Source organism: Coturnix japonica, chromosome 9 (genome assembly GCF_054131305.1).
Source record: "Coturnix japonica strain WE chromosome 9, WE-NBRP24, whole genome shotgun sequence".
Classification (NCBI taxonomy): Eukaryota; Metazoa; Chordata; class Aves; order Galliformes; family Phasianidae; genus Coturnix; species Coturnix japonica.
In genome coordinates this window covers 9,694,416-9,715,415 of record NC_140671.1, presented here as the reverse complement: position 1 = coordinate 9,715,415, position 21,000 = coordinate 9,694,416, and the positions used below count along the sequence as shown (strand labels likewise).

Genomic DNA, 21,000 nt, shown 5'->3' with positions numbered 1-21,000 from the left:
ATGCTGCATTGCTAGGTTTGAACTTCACACCTAACAGGTGCCAGGGGGCTTTCCTTCCTGCAGGGCTTCTGTTTGCACATGGAGCCTGGGTGTGGTGCTGGGCTAAATCCATCCTGCAAAGCAGTGCCGGGGCTGAGTAGGTTAGAAAAGCTCTGGGGATGCTGTTGGTGGTGATGCAGGGTGGCTCTTAGTGATGCTGCATGTGTACCAGGTTGGGATGCAGCTCCTTGCATCCCCCCCTGCCTTGGTGATGTGATTTCAGTCATGTAGAAGGAAGCAGCTTGAACCATCTGGGAACAGGGGAGGTGCTCCTGGTCCTGGTGCCACTGGCCTGGGGGAAAATAAAGGAGCCATTCCTGTGGAAAGAAATTCCTACCAATTCCTGTTATTCCTCCTGCAATTCAGTGAGCAACCACCTGGTAATGTGTCCTGCTGAAATGTTAGAAGAATCCATCTAATTGTTATGAGACATCTCAATTCCAACAGGTGTCTGCCCAAGGATGAGGACTCTGGGAATGAGTCAGATGAGAGCCATCTGGATGGATCTACACAAGGCTTTTGTCCTACTGTTCTGTGCCCATCTTTCAATCAACCCCATGGGGTGGGGGATGGGGTTGTGGTGTCTGCAGCCCCAGCTGAGAGCGGGCAGCCCTGGGATTGGCATTGCAGGCACTGCAGGGTGATGGGAAGCTGGTGGGACTTGCAGGCTGAGTGCTTGCAGGCAGCTGTAAGTGCTGCATTGGGGTCTACTTAAGCATTTGTCTTCGTGCCCATGTGCCTTTGACACATCCAGTCAGCAGGGATGCTGCTGAGGAGTTCTCTTCCAGTCTGTATACGTACCTGGGATTGTCCTGACCCAGGTGCAGCACCTTTCACTTGGCCTTGTAGAACCTCATTAGGTTCTTGTGGGCCCACTTCTCAGCCTCATCCTATCCAACCTGCGGATGCTGCTGTGGGCATGTGTGGGCTGTGCCTGCTGTGAGGGTGGGGGGGAGGCTCCAGAAAAGCCTCCTGCTTTTCTGAGTAAGCCCAGTGAGATGTGCAGCAGTCCTTCCAGCTGTAAAGGTGTTTCAAAAGCTGTGGATGAATTGTACTGTGCTCGTTTGCTTTACAAATGAATATCTTTGCATGCAAGATCTTATCTAACTTGCACATAAGAGAATGACTGAAAGGATAAGATGGAGAGAGGCAGAAGTGTCTTATAGGTGGTGTGGTGTGGGGAGGGAGAAGAGCTGCAATGCCAGTGAGAAATACCAGTGCTGTGTGTCTGGGGGCACACAGGAGCGTGTTGACCACCCCAGGTGGGTGCAGAGAGATTTAGTATCATTGAATCGTAAAATCATTAAGGTTGGAGAAGACCTTGGTCTTAAGATCAAGCACAACCCCAGCTCACCCCCACCATACCCACTGACCACTTCCCTCAGTGCCACATTGAACACCTACAGGGACAGTGACCCCATCACCTCTCTGGGCATCCTATACCAACACATCACCACTCCTTTGGAGAACAAGTTTTTCCTAATATCTAACCTGAACATCCCTGGCACAACTTGAGGTCGTCACCTTTCAACCTTTACACTTCCCTGTGCTCTTTTCCCTTGCAGGACGCAGGCAGAGATGGCCCACACGTGTCGTGGGACCATCAACCTGTCGACAGCCCACATCGATACCGAGGACTCGTGCAACATCGTGCTGTCCAACGGGGGCAGGACGTACCACCTGAAGGCCAGCTCAGAAGTGGAGAGGCAGCGCTGGGTCACGGCACTGGAGCTGGCTAAGGCCAAAGCCATCCGCATGAGGAACAACCAGTCAGGTAGGGCACAGCTCAACGTGCAGGCATGCGGCTGGATCCTTTGGAAAACCTCCCTGTAAACCAGCTCTTGTGCTCGTTACACTGCACAAAAACCCTAGCAGATACTATATTTCTTCTGTTTCTTCTATTTCTGTTTCCCATTGAGGCACAAAGGGATTTAAGCAGTATTGCATACAGCACACATCTTCCCATCTGGATATACAGCCTTACACCAATACTTAAAGCCCTGGTAGTGGCTGTACATTGCAGAGAGTCAGTAGGAAGGTATTTATGATGCTTCTGCTGGAAGGGAGGTTGTGTGTGCCTTTCTCTTGAGGCCCTGGTTGGTTGGTGTGGGGTGGGGGACATTGCAGGAGGCACCGAGCCCTGCAGGGAGCAGCAGCCCTGGGAGCACTGGTTTGCAGTGAAATCCCAGAGCGATGCCTCTCCCATTCACCCTTAGATTAGGGTATTGCTGTAGATGAATGATAGATAAATGTAATTGTCTGTGCATGCTGCCTTTCTCCCCTCTGCACACACTAAGCTCTGCTTTGGTATTTATTAGTGTGTATTTGGGACAACTGTGTTATGTAAAGCTGTCAAACCACCATGCGTGCTCCTCCTGAGAGTGTCGTTTTTACTGCTCTGTTGTGTAATGGATCTGATAAGCGCTTAACAAACAGTATTGCAGGAATATTTGAATGTTCAGAACTCTTCTGGGATTCACATTTGGTTTTCTTCCACAAACAAACGTTGCCTTCAAATCAAAGAAGACAAAAACTATGAGCATATTAAAAAGGCAATCAGCCACCCCCACTGCCCTAAAATAAAACCACTCTGCTCTCATCCTGAATGCTGGAAGTCAGACCTCATGCAGGAGAGATGTAGTAAGCACCTGCTGTTGTTCCAGTCTGCTTATAATGAAAACATAGCTTCGTCAAACTATGTTTGTTGAGACAGTGAGGTAGTGTGGGAAGGTCTGTGCTTGGGGTAGCTTTGGTTTAATGATGATGTAGGTCCAGGTTTGGGGCCTTGAGACATCTGTAAATGCTGCTTTGTGTGTAGGTGAGGTGGTCATGAGGCTTAGCTTTCAGAATGGCTGCCAAGGAAGGGTCAGTGCACCAAGAAAAACCTCTGCTCCCTGGTGGAAGCATTGCACCAAAAGCACATCACGGGTTGTGCTCAATGCAGCTGTGACATGCAGCTCTTCTGAGCCAAGGCTGCAAGCATGGGGGAAGACGCTTCTTAATGCTGCCGGCCTATGAAAACAGGCAGTCAAGAGAAAAGTGGTTTGCCTGCATTTCTGGAAGGCAGCACATTCCTGTTTCCATCCCCGGGTTGATGGGATGGCTGTTGTGGATGCTGGCTGTGGAGCACAGTGCAGGCAGTCTGTTTTATAGAGAACAGCAGAATGCAGAACATAAACAGCTCAGCTTGCAGGAAAGTGCCCCCAGCCCTGGGCTTATGAGGTCTGACTTATGCATAATTAGCTGTCCCACAAGGTCATATAGAAGTTGATTAGTGCATGAGCTGTTTTCTCATTTCCCATAATTATTTAAGTACGCCGTGTTCTATGGCACCAGTATCTACAGACTTAATTACATAAAGTATTTTGAACCCTCTGTCCCGTGATTGTGCAGCTCTGGACTGTATGTAAATACTGATGGGAGTATGGCTGGTAGAGGAGACGTGGACACCTATGGGGTCTGGCCGTGGCTGCAGTGAGCTCACTGGGTGTGCAGGTTGCTTGTGCTTTAAGGGGCTGAGATGGGTCTGAATCAGGATCTTGTGCCCGGGGGAGGTTGGCACGTGCCTTGGTGTTCATCTCACCTCTGGTTCTTGGGCTGGTTGTGCAATGCAGAGCCACAGTCTGAGGCTTTCGGAGGATGTCAGCATTGTTGCCTGTGGAGTCGCATGCGGTTATTTTGGTCTGGTTTACCACAAAAGTAACAAACACGGAGCCTTGCTGCCTCCAGGCTCTGGATGTGCTGACTTTATGACTTCAGCTGACTCAGGCCATGGTCTCGGGGTATGAGCTGCACAGCGGTGGCAGTGCTGACTTCAGGTGCTCGCTGTCTCACTGTGGTGCTGACCCAACTGATGCTGGGCTCTTCTGTCACCCCAACCAGCAGCAGAACTGCTGTAAGGGGACAAAGGCCTGCTCTGTCTGGCTTGTTTAGTTAGGATGCAGTTAGTGGGGATGGGTTGGCTGTGTGCTGCTGCTGGGGCAGGGCTGCAGCTCAGGCTGCTCAGTGGGGCTGCTGTGGGCATAAGGGGCTGGGCAGACACCAGCTGCTGGGGATGGCTCTGAGGCAGATGAAAGCTGTCTGTTCCCCCAGTGGTTTCCTTGAACTAAACACACTTAAATGCAATTTTATTGGGCTGTAGCTAGCTGGAGCTGTGCATTGAGAAGAGATGCCATTTACTGCAGGACTGTTTGTTGTTTCTATTTTTAAGGAATAGAGAACCCTATACCCAAAGTGAGCGTTGGATAGGAGACACTGCTGCTTCCTCTGCTGCATAATTGAGGGGGATCTGATTTCCTCTGTATCCAGCGCAGGGCTGAGACTATTTTGGTAAGGAGGCATGAGCTGGGACATGAGCAGTGCTCACAGATGTGATACAGGAGCGCGCTGCCCTTGTTCTGCTGCAGGTAGCACTGGGTGCAGGATCAGGGGGGGTTGTCCCCCCTGCTCTGTCCTTAAGAGCCCCCACCATTCCAAGTGTAATTCTGACACCTAAGGGGCACCTGGTTCAGCCACCCCATGGGAACAGCCAACATGGTGCTGCATGAAAGCCTGCTCATCGGCCCTGAAAATCACAGCTTTCTGTAATCACCCTCTGTCTGCATTAATGTAAGCCCCTGGATAATTCCAGCACTCTCTTTCCCATATTGCACCACCCCTTGGCTCTCTGCCCGCTCGCACCCAGGCTCTCAGCAGCCTGAAGCTTTTGGGGACACTTTGCTGCCCATACTCCTTTAAGTTCCCTTCCAAACTAAGCAGTTGTGTGATTCTGCTGGCTTAACCAGCTGTTTTTATAGCCAACAGGGTGTGATGGAAGCAGCCTTACAGAGACTCATCTGCAGGTAGGGGGAGGCTGGGGGCTCAGAAGCCCCCTGCTGTCCCACCACTGGGCTTCCAATGGGCAATTCTGCTGCCTGGATGTGCTGCATCCTACCTGTCTGCAGTGCCCTTTGTGGTACCGAGCAGTTCCTCTAATTGCAGAAGTGCTAACATCAGTTTTGCTGCTAGATGTGTTTTAGCTGTTCTGCTGTTTTTTCTGCCCCCCTCCCCCTTTTCTAACCAAGGAGTTTGTTTGCAGCAAACATTTTGTCTTGGGAATGTGAAGCTGTAACACATCTGCAGCCCCCCCCCCCCTCGGCTGGCTGTGAATTGCCCCTTTGTGGGGGCCCTCCCTCGCCCCCCCAGCAGCCAACACCCGCACTGCTGCTCTGACTGCAGCCACTGGGACAATCACACTCCTTGTTGGCTGTGTGCTCCCAGCTCCCGTCAGCTCTTTGCATCAAACCTCTCCCCTTTTCCCACCCTCCTTGTGGTGTTTCTCCATCCTGTTCCTCTGCATGGTGCTGCTTTGGCATTGCTGTCCCTCTTTTTGGGGGGATCTGCTCTCGGCTTTCCCACTCTTAATCATCCCTCATTGATTTGAGCTTGGGAGTTTTTCTCTTTCCAGGTGGGCAAGTGCCTGATGTCAGGGTTGGGTGTGGGTTGCACTCAGAGGGTGCTGGCATTGCAGCACGAAGCTTCCTGCTGGCCATGGTTCTTAGTGGTACGAGGTTGCTGCCTGGGCTTTCTGCAGCAGCTTTGAGTGCTGCTTCTATTCTCTGTGCCCTCCGTGTATTCCCTGACCATTTGTCTTTACTGCTCAAACACGACCTTTGGGGAAAGACTGGGGCAAGCCCTCTATGGAGTCAGCTGCTCAGGTGTCTGTAAGTGGCTGTACAGACAGAACTTTTACCCTTTTGGGGTAACTTGTGTTGACTTTGCTTTGTTGAACTTGTTTTGTTACGCTCTGTTTGCATGTCAGTATTACCCAAGCAATACACTTAACTCCTTGATTTGGTGCTGACCCTTCCCCTTGTTTTGCCCACGCATCTACTATGTCACAACGTGTTATTCTGTATATATAATCTGTGAGAATCCCCTGTACCAAAGCGGCCCAGAAATCGGTTTGTAGGTAGGACCGGAGCTTGGCACTGCTGCAGGAGCTCAGCAGCTCTATGTAGGGCACCTCTGCTGCTGCATCCTCGTCCCTGCGGCTCTGTGCTGGAGCTGGAGGAGTTTCCTGTGCAGCTGCAGCAATCGAAGGCAAAGGGAAGATGGGCAAAATGCTGCAAGTACTGTGAGTTGGTAATTTTGTAATTAAAGGAGGGGTCATTTCCCTGGATGAGAAATGGCTCCTGCTTGTTCTTTGCCTCTCTGAAGAGTTAAGGCAGTAACAGCTGTGCGTTAGTGCTGGGTTTTGTCCATTAAGTGGGGACTTTGCAATGGTGGTTTGGTGCACTAAGGTCAGAGCAGCTCAGCACAGCCCCCAGCCAGGCTTGGAGCTTGGAGCTGCTACAGACAGAGCAGGGGCAGATGTGCCTATGTGCATTCCTGATTCCTCCCACCTTTGTCTGATCTTGGCATGACCTCTAGATAGCTTCTTGTCTTATCACCTGTGTCCTTCATCCCTGCAGGTTTGGATGCTCTGACTTGGCTGATGCTCTCCCACTCTCAAGCTCAGAAACCCTGAGGAGCCAAGAGCAAAGCATATGAGTGGCAAACAGAGCTCTGCTTGCTGTAGTGTGAGAGCAGCTCTGAACCCAGTGCAGGTTATATCCAAGATGAATTGGCCTTGCAAAGCCATCCTTGCGCTCCTCCCTGCTGTGTGCCTCGTTTCCTGGACACAGGCTGGGCTGTCACTGCGGCTGCTGCAGGCTGCAGTGTGTTCCCCACTGGCTGCAAAGCTCTGCTGCGGCGTGGGTGGCAGCAGTGGGAGGGATGAGCTGTTTCGTTGCTTTGCTGTACCTGCTAATATTAGCTTGATCTGTCACTTTTGCTCACTTACAGCAGAGCTGGGAGGAAGGTGATGCTGTACTGATCACCGAAATGCTGGGCTGCTCTGTAGTGCTCAGCTTCACTCTGCTTTGTGCCTGCTGCTGGTGGCTGGTGTTCTTACCCCACAGCAGCTCATTTACACACCCGTAGCCACGTATGCTTGCATTTGGCATGTGCTGAACACAGGCTGTGTGCCCGCTTACAGCTGGCAGAGGCTGTGTCTGACAGGAAGCAAAGCAAACAGATGGGAATTCAGTGTGCTTACAGTGAGGAGCATCGTATCCTTCCCTTATTTTCCAAAGGGGATGCTGTGGCTGGTGGCTGATCAGGAGCAAATCAGTGGCAATGGGGACATCTGCTCATGTCCTGATTTATGTCCTTGCTGGTACACAAGGCCTGTGCTGACGTATCCCAGTATGTGGCAGCTCAAACCAAGCAAGTATCACCTGGAAGTGACCTGAACAACGTGGTACAGATGTGATCATACCTGGCACGTGCCAAAGGGGAAGCGTTTCCAGCTCAGTGTATTTCTGGATTATCAGGCACTGAAGATTCCCAAGTGGTTTTTCTGTGTTTTCCTTTCTTTCTTCCTGGCACAGAAAAATCCTGTTGGAGGAAAATCAATTTTTAGGTCTGAAAATAACAGCAATTCTCACTAATTAGAAGTGAGTCACTAGAGTGACAGGGCTGCACGGGGCCTTCCTGCCTTGCTTTTGGTCCACCTGAACACATCATCTTCCATTCCCCACCTGCAAAACAGAGGAATTAGCTCCCAGCTTGAGGCTGAGGATGCAGATGCTGTGCTGGAGCCATGCGACGGTGGTAGGTTGCCCTCTGCTGGCACATTCCCTCTGCAAACCCCATGTCTTCATCTCTTCCTTCCAGCACCAAAACCTGCCTGCTGCTGCAGGGGTTGGGAGCTTCAGCCTGTGAGTGTGTGTTTGATTAGTGCCAGCTCTGCTCTGTTCTCTGCAGGGAGAGGGTCTCCCTCTGGTGGTGAAGATGCTCACTAGGAAATGAGACTTCCTCCCACCCTCCCTCGCTGTTGGGGCTCAGCATTAGGTCTCCAGGCCGTGCAAATCCTGCTGCTTGGGGTAGGGCTGCTGGCAGGATCTGGAGCTGCCCACCCTGCCTGTGTGTCCCTTAATGCTGGCAATGCGACACTGCACTTTCAGGGCCCAGCACAGAGGGGGTGTTTAAACAATTTCATTTAATATAATTTCCCCCCCTATTTCCTAATGGCATCCTAGCAAGTGGTCCAGCTCTGTTTTTGGCATCCCAATTTAATGTGTTTTCTGTTGTGAATAATACTGGGGGGAAAAAGCATCTGTGGAACTGAAGTGTAGCTCTGAGCTCCTATCTAAGCCTTGGTTACCCTTCAGGTCTTCTGGATCCTAAATTGCCCAGATAGATGGGTAGGTTGTGTTGGCACTGGAGGCTGAAGAGTGGGGAAAACTGAAAGCTCTGAATGCTGTTAAAGCTGAAGAACTTCTGACTGCTGCCAGCCAGAATCATGCTGAATGATGCTGTCAGTAACTGATAGCAGTCAGTGTTAGTGCTGCTGTTGGCTGTGGCTCACCCCCCTCTTCTACTCTGCGTGAGCTCCATGGCTTTGGTGTCTGCAGTGGGGCTAAGTGCCCTGGGAGCGCCAGGAGCCCATTGCCAGGGCTCCCAAGGCTCTGCTTGCAAACCCCTCCATGGGCTTGAAATTCTTGAATGAAGTGACTAAAGCTGTGCATTCCTTGCTGCATTGCCTTCTGGACCGGACAGAAATGCCAGATGAAGTTCTAGGGTTCCAGGTAGAGTTCTCTATTACTGGCTTTGTCATTGCTTCTTGCCCTGGTTTTTAGATGGGGCTGCACTGGCACATAGGAGCAGTTTGAGCCATTGCAGAGCTGTGCCTGGAGGAGCCCAGCCTAATCTGGATGTTGGCAGCAGTCGTGAGGAACATGAGCAGTGCCATGGGGCAGCAGAGCCAGCTGGGCACAGTGCACATCCCCAGGTAGGAATAGGAGTGTGTTAGCACCTTTGAAGACAAGGAGTTTCCTGAATTACTTGAATAGGGGAAACTGCCACGAGCAAAGGGACTGGAGCTCCTTTGGGCAAAGCTTGCATCGTTTTAAGGAGGCATCTGTGTGAAAACAAATAGGAGAAATGCAGTTTTGTTTCCTGGTGCTGAGATTTTGGAGGTTGCTCCACCATTCAGAGCTGTGTCCCACCTTATTGTTGTGATGGGTTGTACCAGCCCATGGCAGGTGTTGGGGGTTGTAAGGGACCCTTCCAACCCAGCCATTCTATGGTTCTATGATCCTTAAGGACCCTCTCAACCCAAACTGATCTACGATTCTGTGACATGGAGTGTTTCCCAGGTGAGCCACAGGCTGTGACTTCAGCCTGGTTACTTGTTTATGAACAAAATGAAGTGAATTTGGGGATAAATCAATATTTAATCAGGGACTGGTTCTCCATGCACTCAGGTGAGCCGCTCTGCAGCTGTGACTGCTGGCAGAAGGGATCAGAGCTGGTTGTAAAGCTTCATTGATGCCAGGCTTGTGGAGAGCATCTTCTCTATGTGTCTGTGACCCCCCCTTGCAATGTGGTGCAGCAGCAGTGGAACTGAACTGTGCTGGGGTCACTGCAGGAGCCAGGGGTGCATGTGCTAAATCCCATCTGGGCTTTCGCCTCTCCACGCATCACTTGTGTTTTTGGGCATCTCTTTTGATACGTATATACAGAAGGTGGAATACAACCCGTGCTCTGTTGCTATCCAGACATTGGCATTAACAGGAGCTGGAGGAGAGCACTCAGGGCTCAGTGACTGCACGCTGGTCCCTGTGCTGATGTGAGTGCTCACATCGATGTGTCTTCATTTTCTCTTGTTCCCTGGGACTGATAAAAACTGAAGGGCTGGGAAACCCCATCCTCCAGTGCTGGAGGGGTGAGCCAGCAGCCATCAATGTGTGTGTGCATGGCAGAGGTTCTCTTTGGGAGCTGTCGGCTGTGGTGAAATGGAGCTGCGTGAGTGAAATGTGTAATGAAGTTTCTTACCAAAAATGAAGGAATTCAGATGTATATTTTAAGTGAGAGTCCTAAAAATAACCTCTAGCACCATTTAAAGGGACCGGCTTCCAAACAGCATCCCCTTCTCCATACTGCATCCCTTTGGTTTTAGCATCCCTTCGGGTCTCCGGCTGCATCCCTTCTACCCCATTGCTTACCATTTCTGAGATGACCGTGCTGAATCCTGCCCTTTAGTTGCCTGGGTCTCCATGTTTCCCTCTGTAAGGGGGTAGCACACCTCTTCCCGGCACAGATGGAGTTAATTAAGGGCTTCTGCGTGCTGGAGCAAGCAGTGGTGCATGCCGGGCTGTGAGGCTGCCGAGCCCTGTGCCGTAGTGCCCTGCCATCAGCATGGTGCAAGACACAGGGCTGTCTGCTCCATAAGGACATCTGCTAAATAAGAACGTTCTTTTCCTTTGTATTTTTTTTCTCCATCCTAAAGCCAGCGGCCATGCAGCTCTCAGCCTCAGCCGGCTCGGCCCCACAGTGGGCATGAAGGGCAGGGGCTGCTGGGAGGCAGGATCCGTCCGCTCCTTCTGCAACTCTGCCTGCCTCAATAAGTTCCCCAAGGGTCAGTGCCTGGTGGGGGAGGGATGGAGGGATGTGCATGGGGATGGGGCTGCACGAGTGCTGGGTTGGGGTTGGCATCATGCCTAGAAGTGGCTGCTGGGATGGTGTGCTGTGTTCTGCCTTCTGGCTTTATCAGGTGTTGGAACAACAGGGTGCTGCACCCAGTGCTGTGCTGAGAACCTGCTGTTAGGAGAGGTACGTTGTGCATTTCTAGCATCAAAGAATTGATTTGTTCATCGTGGTGAATTAATTTCTGCGGTAGATGCTCTGTTCAGATCTGGTGTTTGATCTCAGTAAATCAGGTAGGTTTTTGTTCTAGGAAAAAGTACCTTCTCATTAAGACATAATGAGAGCGTGTGTGTGTGTGTGGCAGTGCCTGGGGATGCACGAGATGCCTGGCTGTCCTCTGGGAAGCATTTCCCTGCTGAGCTCTGCTTGCCATCCCTCATTGCTGCTGGGGTTATTCCAGGCATTTCCCTCCAGGAGCGCTGTGAGGGCATTGGGTTTCCCAGAGGGGTCAGTGCTGGGATGCATCCCACTGCCAGCCATGTGCTGGAGGGGCTCACATCCACTCAGTGCTTTCCTGGGGTGCTGCAATAGGTTCAAGGATGGGAGAGGCACCACTCCTGCAGAAATCATTAGGGCCTGTGTTGCTGTTGTCTTTGGTGTGGGATTCATTGCCTGACTCTTGGTGAGGTGGTATAGTTGTAGATGCAGGAGTTGAAGCCTGATCTGGTGACCCAAGGTTTCCTTTGGGGCCAGGAGACAACTGGGCACCCTGGAGAACCCTCTGCTTCCTCCTAAAATAGGAGCTGGGATCACAGATTGGACTGAGCAGGGAGTCATGGGGACTTTCCATTCCTGCTGCTGTAGGTCAGGTGAGGTGCCAGTATGTCCTTACACCCACAGGTGGTTAAACTTGCTGCTCCCCCATGGCAAACACCAGGACAGCTTTATTTTTATTAATGTACAATGAGAAATCATCTCTGCATGGGAATCAGCCTCTGCTTGGGCTGCTCCCTCTGCACAGAGATGGCCACGTTGCACCCACGCAGTAATGTAATTTCCTCCCCCAAAGAAAAGAAAACAGAGATACAAATAGGTCAAATCAGAATTCCAGCCGTTGTGGATTTACATCATGCTTTAATCACATCCAGATTGTCCCCTACCCTTTGGTTTTTGCAGCTGGATGCCGTGAGGTCACAGCAACACGTGGTTTATGCAGGTTGGCTTCAGCAAGGAGTGTGAGATGTGAGCTGAACCCCCAAGCTGGGAAAACACTGCCTTTAAAATCCATTTGCTGTGCAGCAAGGGAGCCCCTGGTAAGCACGTCCTGCTTGGAAAACACAGTGCTTGTTCCCTAAGTGAAAATATTTCCCAAGGATGCCCTACTTTTCACTTAATTATGTTATAATATGAGTATTCTACAAAAATAAAGGCATTAAATCTGCATATCTCACTAAAAAGACACCATCTGAGGTGCATTTAATGTGCTGTAATGAGAGACGAGCCCAGCCTTCTGGCTGGCACATAGTTCAGATTGGGATCCCAGTGCTCTTTATGGCAGGATCCCTCTTCCAGTTGCAGCAGGAATGTCCCTGCCAGGTCCTTCTGGAGCAGTGGGTGACCCTGCTCTGTGATCACACCTGTTGTTAGTAATGGGTGAGAACGTGGATAGTTATCTCCTGATGGAAGCGAATCCAGGTTATGTTCCAGCCATGCAGGGCAGCTCTTAGCAGCTGCACAATGGGCTATTTGGATTTGCACATCCCTGGAACATTCCCTTCAGGTGGATCAGACAGAAGAGCCATTGCAGTAACGCCTTCCAGCCCTCTGTGTGTGACCAATGTGGTAATCCTCCCTTATTTTAACAAGAGCAGGTAACCAAAGGGCTCACAGGTGCCAGGGAGGAGGTGCTCTGCTCCTCAGCTGCTCAGCAGCACCACTGGCATCGTGTGCTTATTAGCTACGTCTGAAATGCAAGGGAGAGTAATTAGGGAGGAAGTGACCATCTTGACAGGCTGATGGTGTAATTAGAGAGCAAAAGTGCATTTATAGAATTGGAAGGAATGGAGATGAACTCTGAGATCCAGCCACACGGATCTGCAAATAGAAGCCCCGTGTGCCCTCAGATTGATTTATGTTTTGCTTTTTTACTGGCAAGGCTGTGCCTGTGGCCAGCACAGCACTTCTGGAGGAGGAGATGCTGCATCAGGGTCATTTGGGCAGGACATATGGTGGAGGAGAAACCCCAGGGGATGCTTTACTGGTAAGTCAGTGGTGGTGGCTGCTGTGCGCAGTGCAGCATGTGGGCAAACATCAAGGAGCTGCTACCTGTCCTGCTTCTTGCTCCTGTGGAGTTCTTCATCACTGCTGTGCTTGTAGCCTAGAGGAGATTAATGATGAGTTTATCTCATCCAGCAGAGCACAAAGCCAGCCATCAGAGGGAGGGATGCACGTTGGTTTGGTAAGCTGTGCGGGCTCACTGCAGGGGTGGGCAAACCCTGAGGAGTGTCCAAGTGCTGACTGAAGCTCCCTGACTGCCCTGGACCAGGTGTGGACTTGGAACACTGCATTTCTTCTCTCATTGTAGAGGAAGCAGTGGTGGGATACAGTCACCAAAGGCAGCAATGGGCAGAGCAGCCCCAGTGCTGTACTTGACTTGGGGACTGCAAACCTTCAAGAAACAGGTCCTGGGGCTGGTGCAGAAAGAAGGGGGGGTGTGTGTGTGTTAGGAGACAGGAGGGTGGGAAGTGGGGTCCGTCCCCACTTGACCATGGTCCCCTTGTACCAGGGATGCTGCAGCTTTGCCACCACCAGTCCTGTGACTGGAGCTGCATTATGAGGTAGTAGAAACGGTACTCAAGAGCATCGTTTCCCTCTTTGAGGTCCGCCTGAAGTTATTCCAGACTGTGTGTGCCCTGGAAAAATGGCTTTGCCCCTTTGAAAGCTTTCAGAGCACGATCTCACTGCTGCAAGAAGGGATGTGGAAGGTGGCAGGGAGCCCATGTGTAGCAGAGATGCAATGCTTTAAGTTTGAATGTCTGACCAAACCCCAGCCCTGATGGGCCACTCTGTCATTCAATTATCTTTCCATTTGTAGAAGATGAGTTGGTAGGGTTGTGCGTCCATTAATGATCGAGTTGTTGGAGTTGTTTGCCCATTAATGACTTCTCTTTGACCCCCTGAGGAATTCAGCGCTGTGCTACTTGCCTGCTCCATTGTGTTGGAGAAAGAGAAGTCAGAGGGGAGGAGGAAGGATGGCAGTGGAGCAGTGTCACTGCATCCTCCAACGTACAGCCCTTCAGCCCCTTGATGGCATTAAGCAGAAACACAGAGTGGGGAAAATGGGCCCACAAAGTGGGGATCGGTGCCTGCAGCCTTGCTGCTCTTTGTGAATTAAGAGATGTTGAGTGATGCTGATAAAGCACAGCTTTTAATTAATGAAAATGTAGTCATGTAAAAATGCACACTTTGTTGTGCAAGCATTCAGCCGACCTCGCGTGGGGGAGATTAGCAGTAATTAGGGAAACCCAGGGAGCTGTGGTTAGTTCTGTTTGTAAACACCAGCATCCAGCAGCCAGCTCCCCACGCAGCACCCATGCTGTGTGTCCTCATCCCATGCGGGTTTGCTGTGTACTCTCCCTCTTGGTTGAAATTCTATCAGTTTCTGAGGATTCATCCTTGCTTTCTGTTACTTCTTTTCTACAAAGGGACTAACAGAGCTTTGTCTTCCCTTCCAGTTCAAACCCGTAAGCAGGCTGTCCTGGCACCCATTCTGGCTGATGAGGTTAGTGTGTGTGGGTGCACTCCAGGGCTTCACCTTGTCTGCTTGTAGGGTGTTGGAAAGGCTGTTTGCATCCCTCTGTCTCCACTGGCACTCTGTGACCTGCATGGAATTGAAAGGAGCTGGGTAACTTGCACCCACCCCGATCCTCTTACACAGGAGTAAGCTGAGCCCAGGCAGATTTACGTGTGCATAAGGGCACACATTAGCCTTCCGTTCTCAGGAGTGCTTTCTCAGATATCTTTGCTCATGCAGCTGGCTGAGCTGAGCTTACAAGCCTGCAGGGCAGTGCGGGACGTGCATTACCCATTGGGCAGCAATGGAGACTTCAAGCAGGGCCTTTGCAGTGCTACAAGCAGCCCTCAACCCCCAGCATGGCTGTGTCTAGCTGCCCTGCTGTGGGTATGGCAGGGACATTGCTGTCACAGCCCCGTGATCTCCTGCCTCCCCTGCCACCGCAGCTCCTGAATGTAGCTCAGTCCTGTGTCACTTTGTTCTCATTACAAAGGCTTTGTAGGGAGGGAGAGAGCTGACAGAGCATCAGAGCATCCTCCGTGCTTCCCCGGCTGCCTCCTACGAGCCTGTGACAGGCTGTGTTTTCCATTCTGACACAGGCTTCCAAAGAAAAGCTTCATTGATTTAAAGAAGGAAAATGAGGAATCCCATGCCAAGTTCATCCTTGGTTGCACCAAGTGTTGCATTGCTTTGCAGAGGATGGCTGCTCCAAGCCTGGCTGTGCCACCAGCAGGTCCCCAGCTTTGTTGCTGGGGCAGGGAGTAGAGCCCACCCCACTGTCAGCTCCGTGCCCCATGCTGCTGAAACCAGAGTGCGGCCTGAGGCTGGGAGATATTTAAGCATCATTAAAAATGGATGCTTGGTGATGCACTTAGGAGATATCCAACAACTGAAGTGGTTTTTGGTAGCTGTGTGCTGGCTGACACCAAGGCTAGGCACTGCAGAGCAGGGATGTGCAGCCCCACTGTCCCTATGCTGCTCCCTGCCTCAGCTCCTGCTCGGAGGGAATCATGGAGACATTAAGGTTGGCTCTAAGATGATCTAGTCCAACTGTTGACCCATTCCCCACCATGCCTCCTGAACACTGTCCCTAAAGGACAGTCCCTTTGTGTCAAGGAAAGGAGGTGGTGAGACAGGAGCTGGCTGCAGGTGAGCCCTGTGTGCTTAAGTCACTGGTGGTTTTGCTCTTCTGTGGCTGTCAGGGCTCTTCATCCAGCATAGCCTGATGTTTCCATTTATGCTACTTCTGCATCTGTCATGGCTCACTGCAGCCTGAGGATGCTGCTCATGCACAGCCCAGTGCTGTTCACTGCCCTCTCTTGCAAAGAAGCTCCCATTCCCTGCTCACGGTGCCATCTGGTTGTGAATGCTCAAACACAAATAACAAAGTTTATCGTTTTTTTTTCCCCCTAATGTGCTTTGTTGGACAGGAGCAAATGACGTTTAATGATTTATGACACTTGCATTTACGCAGCTAAATATTCATCAGCAGACCATGAGGTAGCTCTGAAGCCTTGGGCTGTGCACGTCCTCCCTGTGGCGTTGTCTCAGTCTGTGTGTCAGCTGTGGATTCCGAGCTCAGCCATAAAATAGAGAAAGCACAGTTCAGTGAAGCACATGGGCTTCCTTATCTTTGTGCCTTCTTCTCAGTGAGCCCAATGGAAAGGTGGAAATTGGAATGGTGTGGAGTCGGGGATCTACTCCATCTAAGGAGCCTGTGACTCTGGCTGATACCCACAGCTTGAGCTTTGGATATAGGTTTCTCTTCTATTTTAAGTGCTTCATCAAGTATGGATTTGTTGATCTCCCTTCCTCTCACTGATTCAAGAATAGCCCAAAGGAATGATCTCAACATCATCATTCAGATTCCGTGGTGGAGGTTGTGTTGTGTGCCAGCAGTGGGTTGGGGATGCATTTTGCATCATTGCCATTGTGTTGCCTTTGGTGAACCTGCAGAAAGGAAACCCTTGATTGGACCTTGATCCTCACTTGGTGGCACACATGGGCTGGCAGGGACAGGCATGGAGCTTCCAGACTGGAAGAAGCTCTGGGCAGTAGGTGATTGGGACCACTGGGTGGGCTGTAGGGTCCCTAACAACCCAAGTTATGCTATGGTTCTAAAAGGAGATCGATGGGATGAGACGTCAGGCTAAAGATATCAGCTCAGGAGCAGCCTGGGCAGCTTTGCAGGTGTGGATAGAAGCACACTGCCCCTGGCACCCACAATTAGCACTGCTTGCCAAGGACAAGCAGGTGTCAGCATGGCCTGGAGCTGGCCTTGCTGCTCAGGTCAGTCCGCAGTGTGTTCCTGTTTGGAGCTGTAGGATGATAAAGTTCCTATTTTTACCAGAACATTTGTTTTCTTCTCTGGCGGTGTGACGTGCAGTGTGAGCAGCCAACTGTCTGCTAATGAACGGTTATTTCGCTATAATCACACCTTCACAACTGGAATTTTTTCCATTTTCATTCAGAGCTGGCTCTTGGCTTCTTCCAATGCCCATTGTGGATATGGAGAACAGATCATTCCCTTCCGCTTCCAAAAACTAATGTGTAGACCGTGTCTGCAGTCCACGGTGTTGTATTTTTACTGAATGCTGTCCTTTCATTCATCTCTCCCTGCAGGATTTATTTCCCAGCCCTGCTATCATTCCTATTGATGGCTTTTTATGGCGTGCATCTGCCTTAGGATTGCAGTGTCCCAGGCTGGGCGCAGGCTCTTGGGCTCTGATCAGAAGGCACATCATGTCTCAGAGAGCTCTGTTCTGTTCATATAACCCCATATTTCTCTGCTTTTTTTAGCTCCCTTTTCAAAGTTCCATTGTAACTCACACTGAACTGGTAGATCCCTTTCTGCCAAGTGGGCAGTTGTCTGCTCTCTGCTTGGTTGGCATCTCTTCCAGAGTTGGTATCTCCACTTGGGATATGGTGCAATCCTACATTGACTGCATCCTTCAGGCTCCCCATCACCACTGCTTCCATACTCTGAGGTTAAACCCTTGCAACATACTTTCAGCCTGTCTTTATTGCCTGCCTTACCAGTGGGTTGGAGCTGATTAGGTGATGGGGTCAACAGAAAATCCCGTATATGCCAGAAAGAGAGAATGACTGCAGTCCAAACGTAGTGCTGAGGGTTATTGACTGATAACATCATCTTGTGACTGCAGCAATGAGATGGCTGGATTGCAGTCATAATAATAAAAATACTTTATGCTTTCTCAGTGCTTGTCTTTCAGAAAAGCAGAAATCCTTTAGATGCATTAATGGGCTGTGATGCCCACTCCATCTCAGGGTGATGCTTCATAGGAGGAAAGAATGCAGATAACAGCAGATGGGTTAGAATTCTTTGCATGTCAACTGCCAGAACCTCCGTGGCCTCCAGCATCCACACAATGGGCAATGTGGGGGTGAAAGCTCATTGGGCTTGGAAATGGATCCTTGCAGCCCTGAAGGTGTGAGTCCTGGGTTGAGTCTTGTCCTGGGTAAGAGATGAAGCCATCAACTTAACTGCTCTTTGTCCCTCCGGTTTTTTGTTCTTAGATTTTTCAGTTGTGTCCCCATGGTGCTCACTGACCTGAAAAGCCAAGCAAGCAGTGTAATGTGTCACAAGTGTCACTTTGCTTTGGTTTGGCTCCAGCCAGTTGCACTGGAGCTTTAATGAAACCACAATTACAGAAACCAAGAGATGGATTCAGAAGCAAAGAAGATGCTTTCCTGCTTTATTTCAGCATGGTGAGGTGTAATGGTGCCATGTTGGCTAAGTAGGACGTCTCTGCTCCAATCGTGGGCTAGGTTAGGTCATATCTGTAAAATCCTTTGCTTTGAATATCTGCAAAACCTGAGCATTTGGCTTCTCACCATGATCCCAATGGATTTCAGGCAGATCTGCTGGGACAGACTGGGAGCTCTGGGTCCATTCTGTGCAGCCCCAAGCTGAGTTGTGCCCCCAAGGCTGGGTCATCCCCATCAAATGCAATGGAGATGTCATCACGGTTGGTGAATATCTGCTATTCTTAGGCCTGAACAGCTTTCCATTTGCATTAGCAGTAGCAGAAATATCCTCGCCAGGTTGGCGATAATTGCAAAGTGATCACCCAGATTTGGAACGATTTATGACCGACTGTTTGCTCTGTTATTTTGATGATTAATTGCCAACGTAATTCTTTACAACCAAAAAGTGCCGCCTGGGCCTGCTTGTGCAGATGCCGTAGGAATTCATCCCTCTCTTGGCAGCCGGGTGAAGCTATTAAATATAGATACCCATTTCCATTTCATATTCATAGCTATTAAAAGCAACGAAAGCGGATGAAGGTTTTGGAGCCATTGTGGAAATTGCTCCAGTTGAAGAATGGTTGGTGATCAGTGGCCTTGTGCTGCAGCTGGTCCTGGTGGGAAAGGCTCTGGTTCCCAAACCAGGTCTATAGTGGTGGCTGCAGAACAGCAGAGGGACCTGTGGGTGTTTGCTGGGAGTGCTACTGGTATTTCTATAGGCTTTGCCCATGGTCTCCCTGGCAGAGGTTCGTGCTTATTCATCCTTTAGACCTTCCCCATGTTGCATGGAAAAACCTCCAAACCAAATCAGCATGGGATTTTTTCTTGCATTTCCATACAAAGCCCCTGGGGCAGGTACGTGGAAAGGCATACACTGACATTTGTTAGATCCAGGCCCACTGAGATGAAGCTGTGCTTTCTTGATAGGCAGCCATATTATCTATGATGGTGGTGGTGTCCTGGGAGTATCAAGTGCTGGCTGGCTTCCCAGCTATGGAGAGAGGGAGACAAGCAAGTTCATTAACCCCATGACTTCCTCTTAGCCCATCCCAAACAGCTCTCCTGGCTCCATGCATCCATGGAAGCACCTAAATGCACCTGAGCAGCAGCACCCCCAGCTGCTCACCTGCCACCTCTGGTGTCACCGCTGTCCTGTATGCAGGAAGTGCCACCTCCTCCAGTCTGCAGCTCTCCACCAGCATGGGGGAAAGAGCTGCGAGCAGGGTTTAGCTGGGGGAAGTTCAAGAGGCAGAAAATGAGGCTCTAATGGGAGCATCTGCCTTGCTGAGCTCCTCATGAGCTGCTGCCCTGGGCTCTGAAGGCTGGTGTGTGCTGTGGGTTTGGGAAGCAGCCTGAGGAGGCTTATGGCCACTGGCTGCTGATCCATTTTACATGGATTAAATAGCATCACAGCTCCAAAAATAATCCTCCGGGCTCGCGGCGAGGCCCACTGTTCCTATAGCAACTGGTTCATACCAGTGCCCTACAAACAAAAATCAAAACAGATTTCCTTTAAGTTTGTTTGCAAGTCAAAACAAAGTGGGAAACAGAGAATGAAAGACTCTGGGCTGAACAAACCGAGGGTCCTCAGCCTCTCCTCACACACCCTGTGCTCCAACCCCTCCCCATCCCACAGCCCTCCTTTGGACTCCTGATGGTTTTATGTCCTTAAAACCCAGAGCTAGAGAGGCACATACAGCTCCTCTTGTCATCAGAAGGGAGAGTAGTGATGGTTGAGGAGATCCTGGGTGCTCCATCGATCTCTTTTTGCCCACTGTAACATGGGGGTATCCCAGTGGCTGTGGTGGGGGGCTGGGAGCACGTCCTGGGAGTTGCTTCGGGTGCTTTGCACAAATGTTTCTCCTTCAGCTTGCTCTGATTTGATTGTAACCACAGCTTTGGGTTTCCTTCCTTCTGTGCTTTGATTTCAGTTCATTACAGCCAATTTTTGCTGTTCTGCGAGTTAAGTGAAACACCTTCTGGGTGTTTATATAATTCTGCACGGCAGCAAGAAATGGGAGAGGGGGGGGATATGGGTTAAACACTGCCTGGGGTAGGCAGAGAGATCCTTCCTGCTGCTTGCTGCTTCTGAAGTGCTGTTTCTTTTTGCAGCCGTAAATAAGGGAAGATTGTCTTTGAGAGGCATCACTCATGCCTGTCTACGCACAGAGAGATGCCAAATTTGATTCTTCCCCTGCAGTCACACAGAGGGAGCGGTGGTTTTGGTGTCACGGTGGTAGCTGCCTGCACAGTGTCTGTGATGGAAACCACGCTGGGGCTATTGGCTTGTGCTTTTTTGGTGGGTATATAGGGCACTGTTTAGCTGCTGAAGGCCAGCTGCAATCACCCTCAGTCACTGAATGGAGAGAAGGAGAGGTTACCAGGGTGCCTTATGTGCCCCAGGGTGACAGATACTGCAGCAGTGCTGGAAAAACTTGGAACAGAATGTGGACCTTTGGGAGGTTCTGGTTACTTTACTGATTGCTTAAGTTTTCCCTCTAGATCTGTTGAAGCTGGCACATTCGAGACACCAGCAGCACAAGCCTGGTGTACCCTCTGGGATACATCCTGCAAGCCCCATCTTCTCTCTCCTCTCCTCCTGCCCATCACCTCCATCCTACGTTGACCTCATCCCTGTGTGCTTAGAGCAGCAGGACTGTTCTTGTTCATGGTACCCCTGTCCCTGGCAGGGGGTTGGAACCAGATGGTCAATAAGGTTTCAAGGAGTTGCAGCTATAACCGTTCCTGTTGTATCTGAGATGCTGACTGTGATTTTCTGTCGTCTGAAGTGGATGGAGGGTTTGGGGTAGATACGTAGATGCTGTTCCTTCGATCATCCTTTCCTTGGCACGGTGTGGACCTGGCAGAGCCCTGACAAGGTTCAGTTGTGCCGCTGGATGCCCCAAACCCAACCCCTGTGGCTGGGAGTGCTGTCCCAACGCTCCCTG

General features: G+C 50.7%; 1 protein-coding gene across 6 annotated transcripts in view; it reads left to right on the top strand.

Moving 5' to 3' along the window:
- OSBP2 (oxysterol binding protein 2) overlaps window positions 1–21,000 on the top strand; it is a 53,572-nt gene that overhangs the window by 14,196 nt on the left and 18,376 nt on the right. For 4 of the 6 annotated variants that reach the window (XR_014931970.1, XM_085509521.1, XM_015878376.3 and 1 more), the window contains one exon: window positions 1,605–1,813. Coding sequence is in view for 5 of the 6 variants with exons in the window: in XM_085509521.1 (XP_085365647.1) it covers window positions 1,605–1,813 (209 nt within the window). In the remaining variant the exon portion in view is untranslated. Of the gene's footprint in view, window positions 1–1,604; window positions 1,814–10,230; window positions 10,484–20,188; window positions 20,352–21,000 lie in introns of those variants that run through there. The other 2 variants (XM_015878378.3, XM_085509523.1) reach the window with 2 other exon arrangements.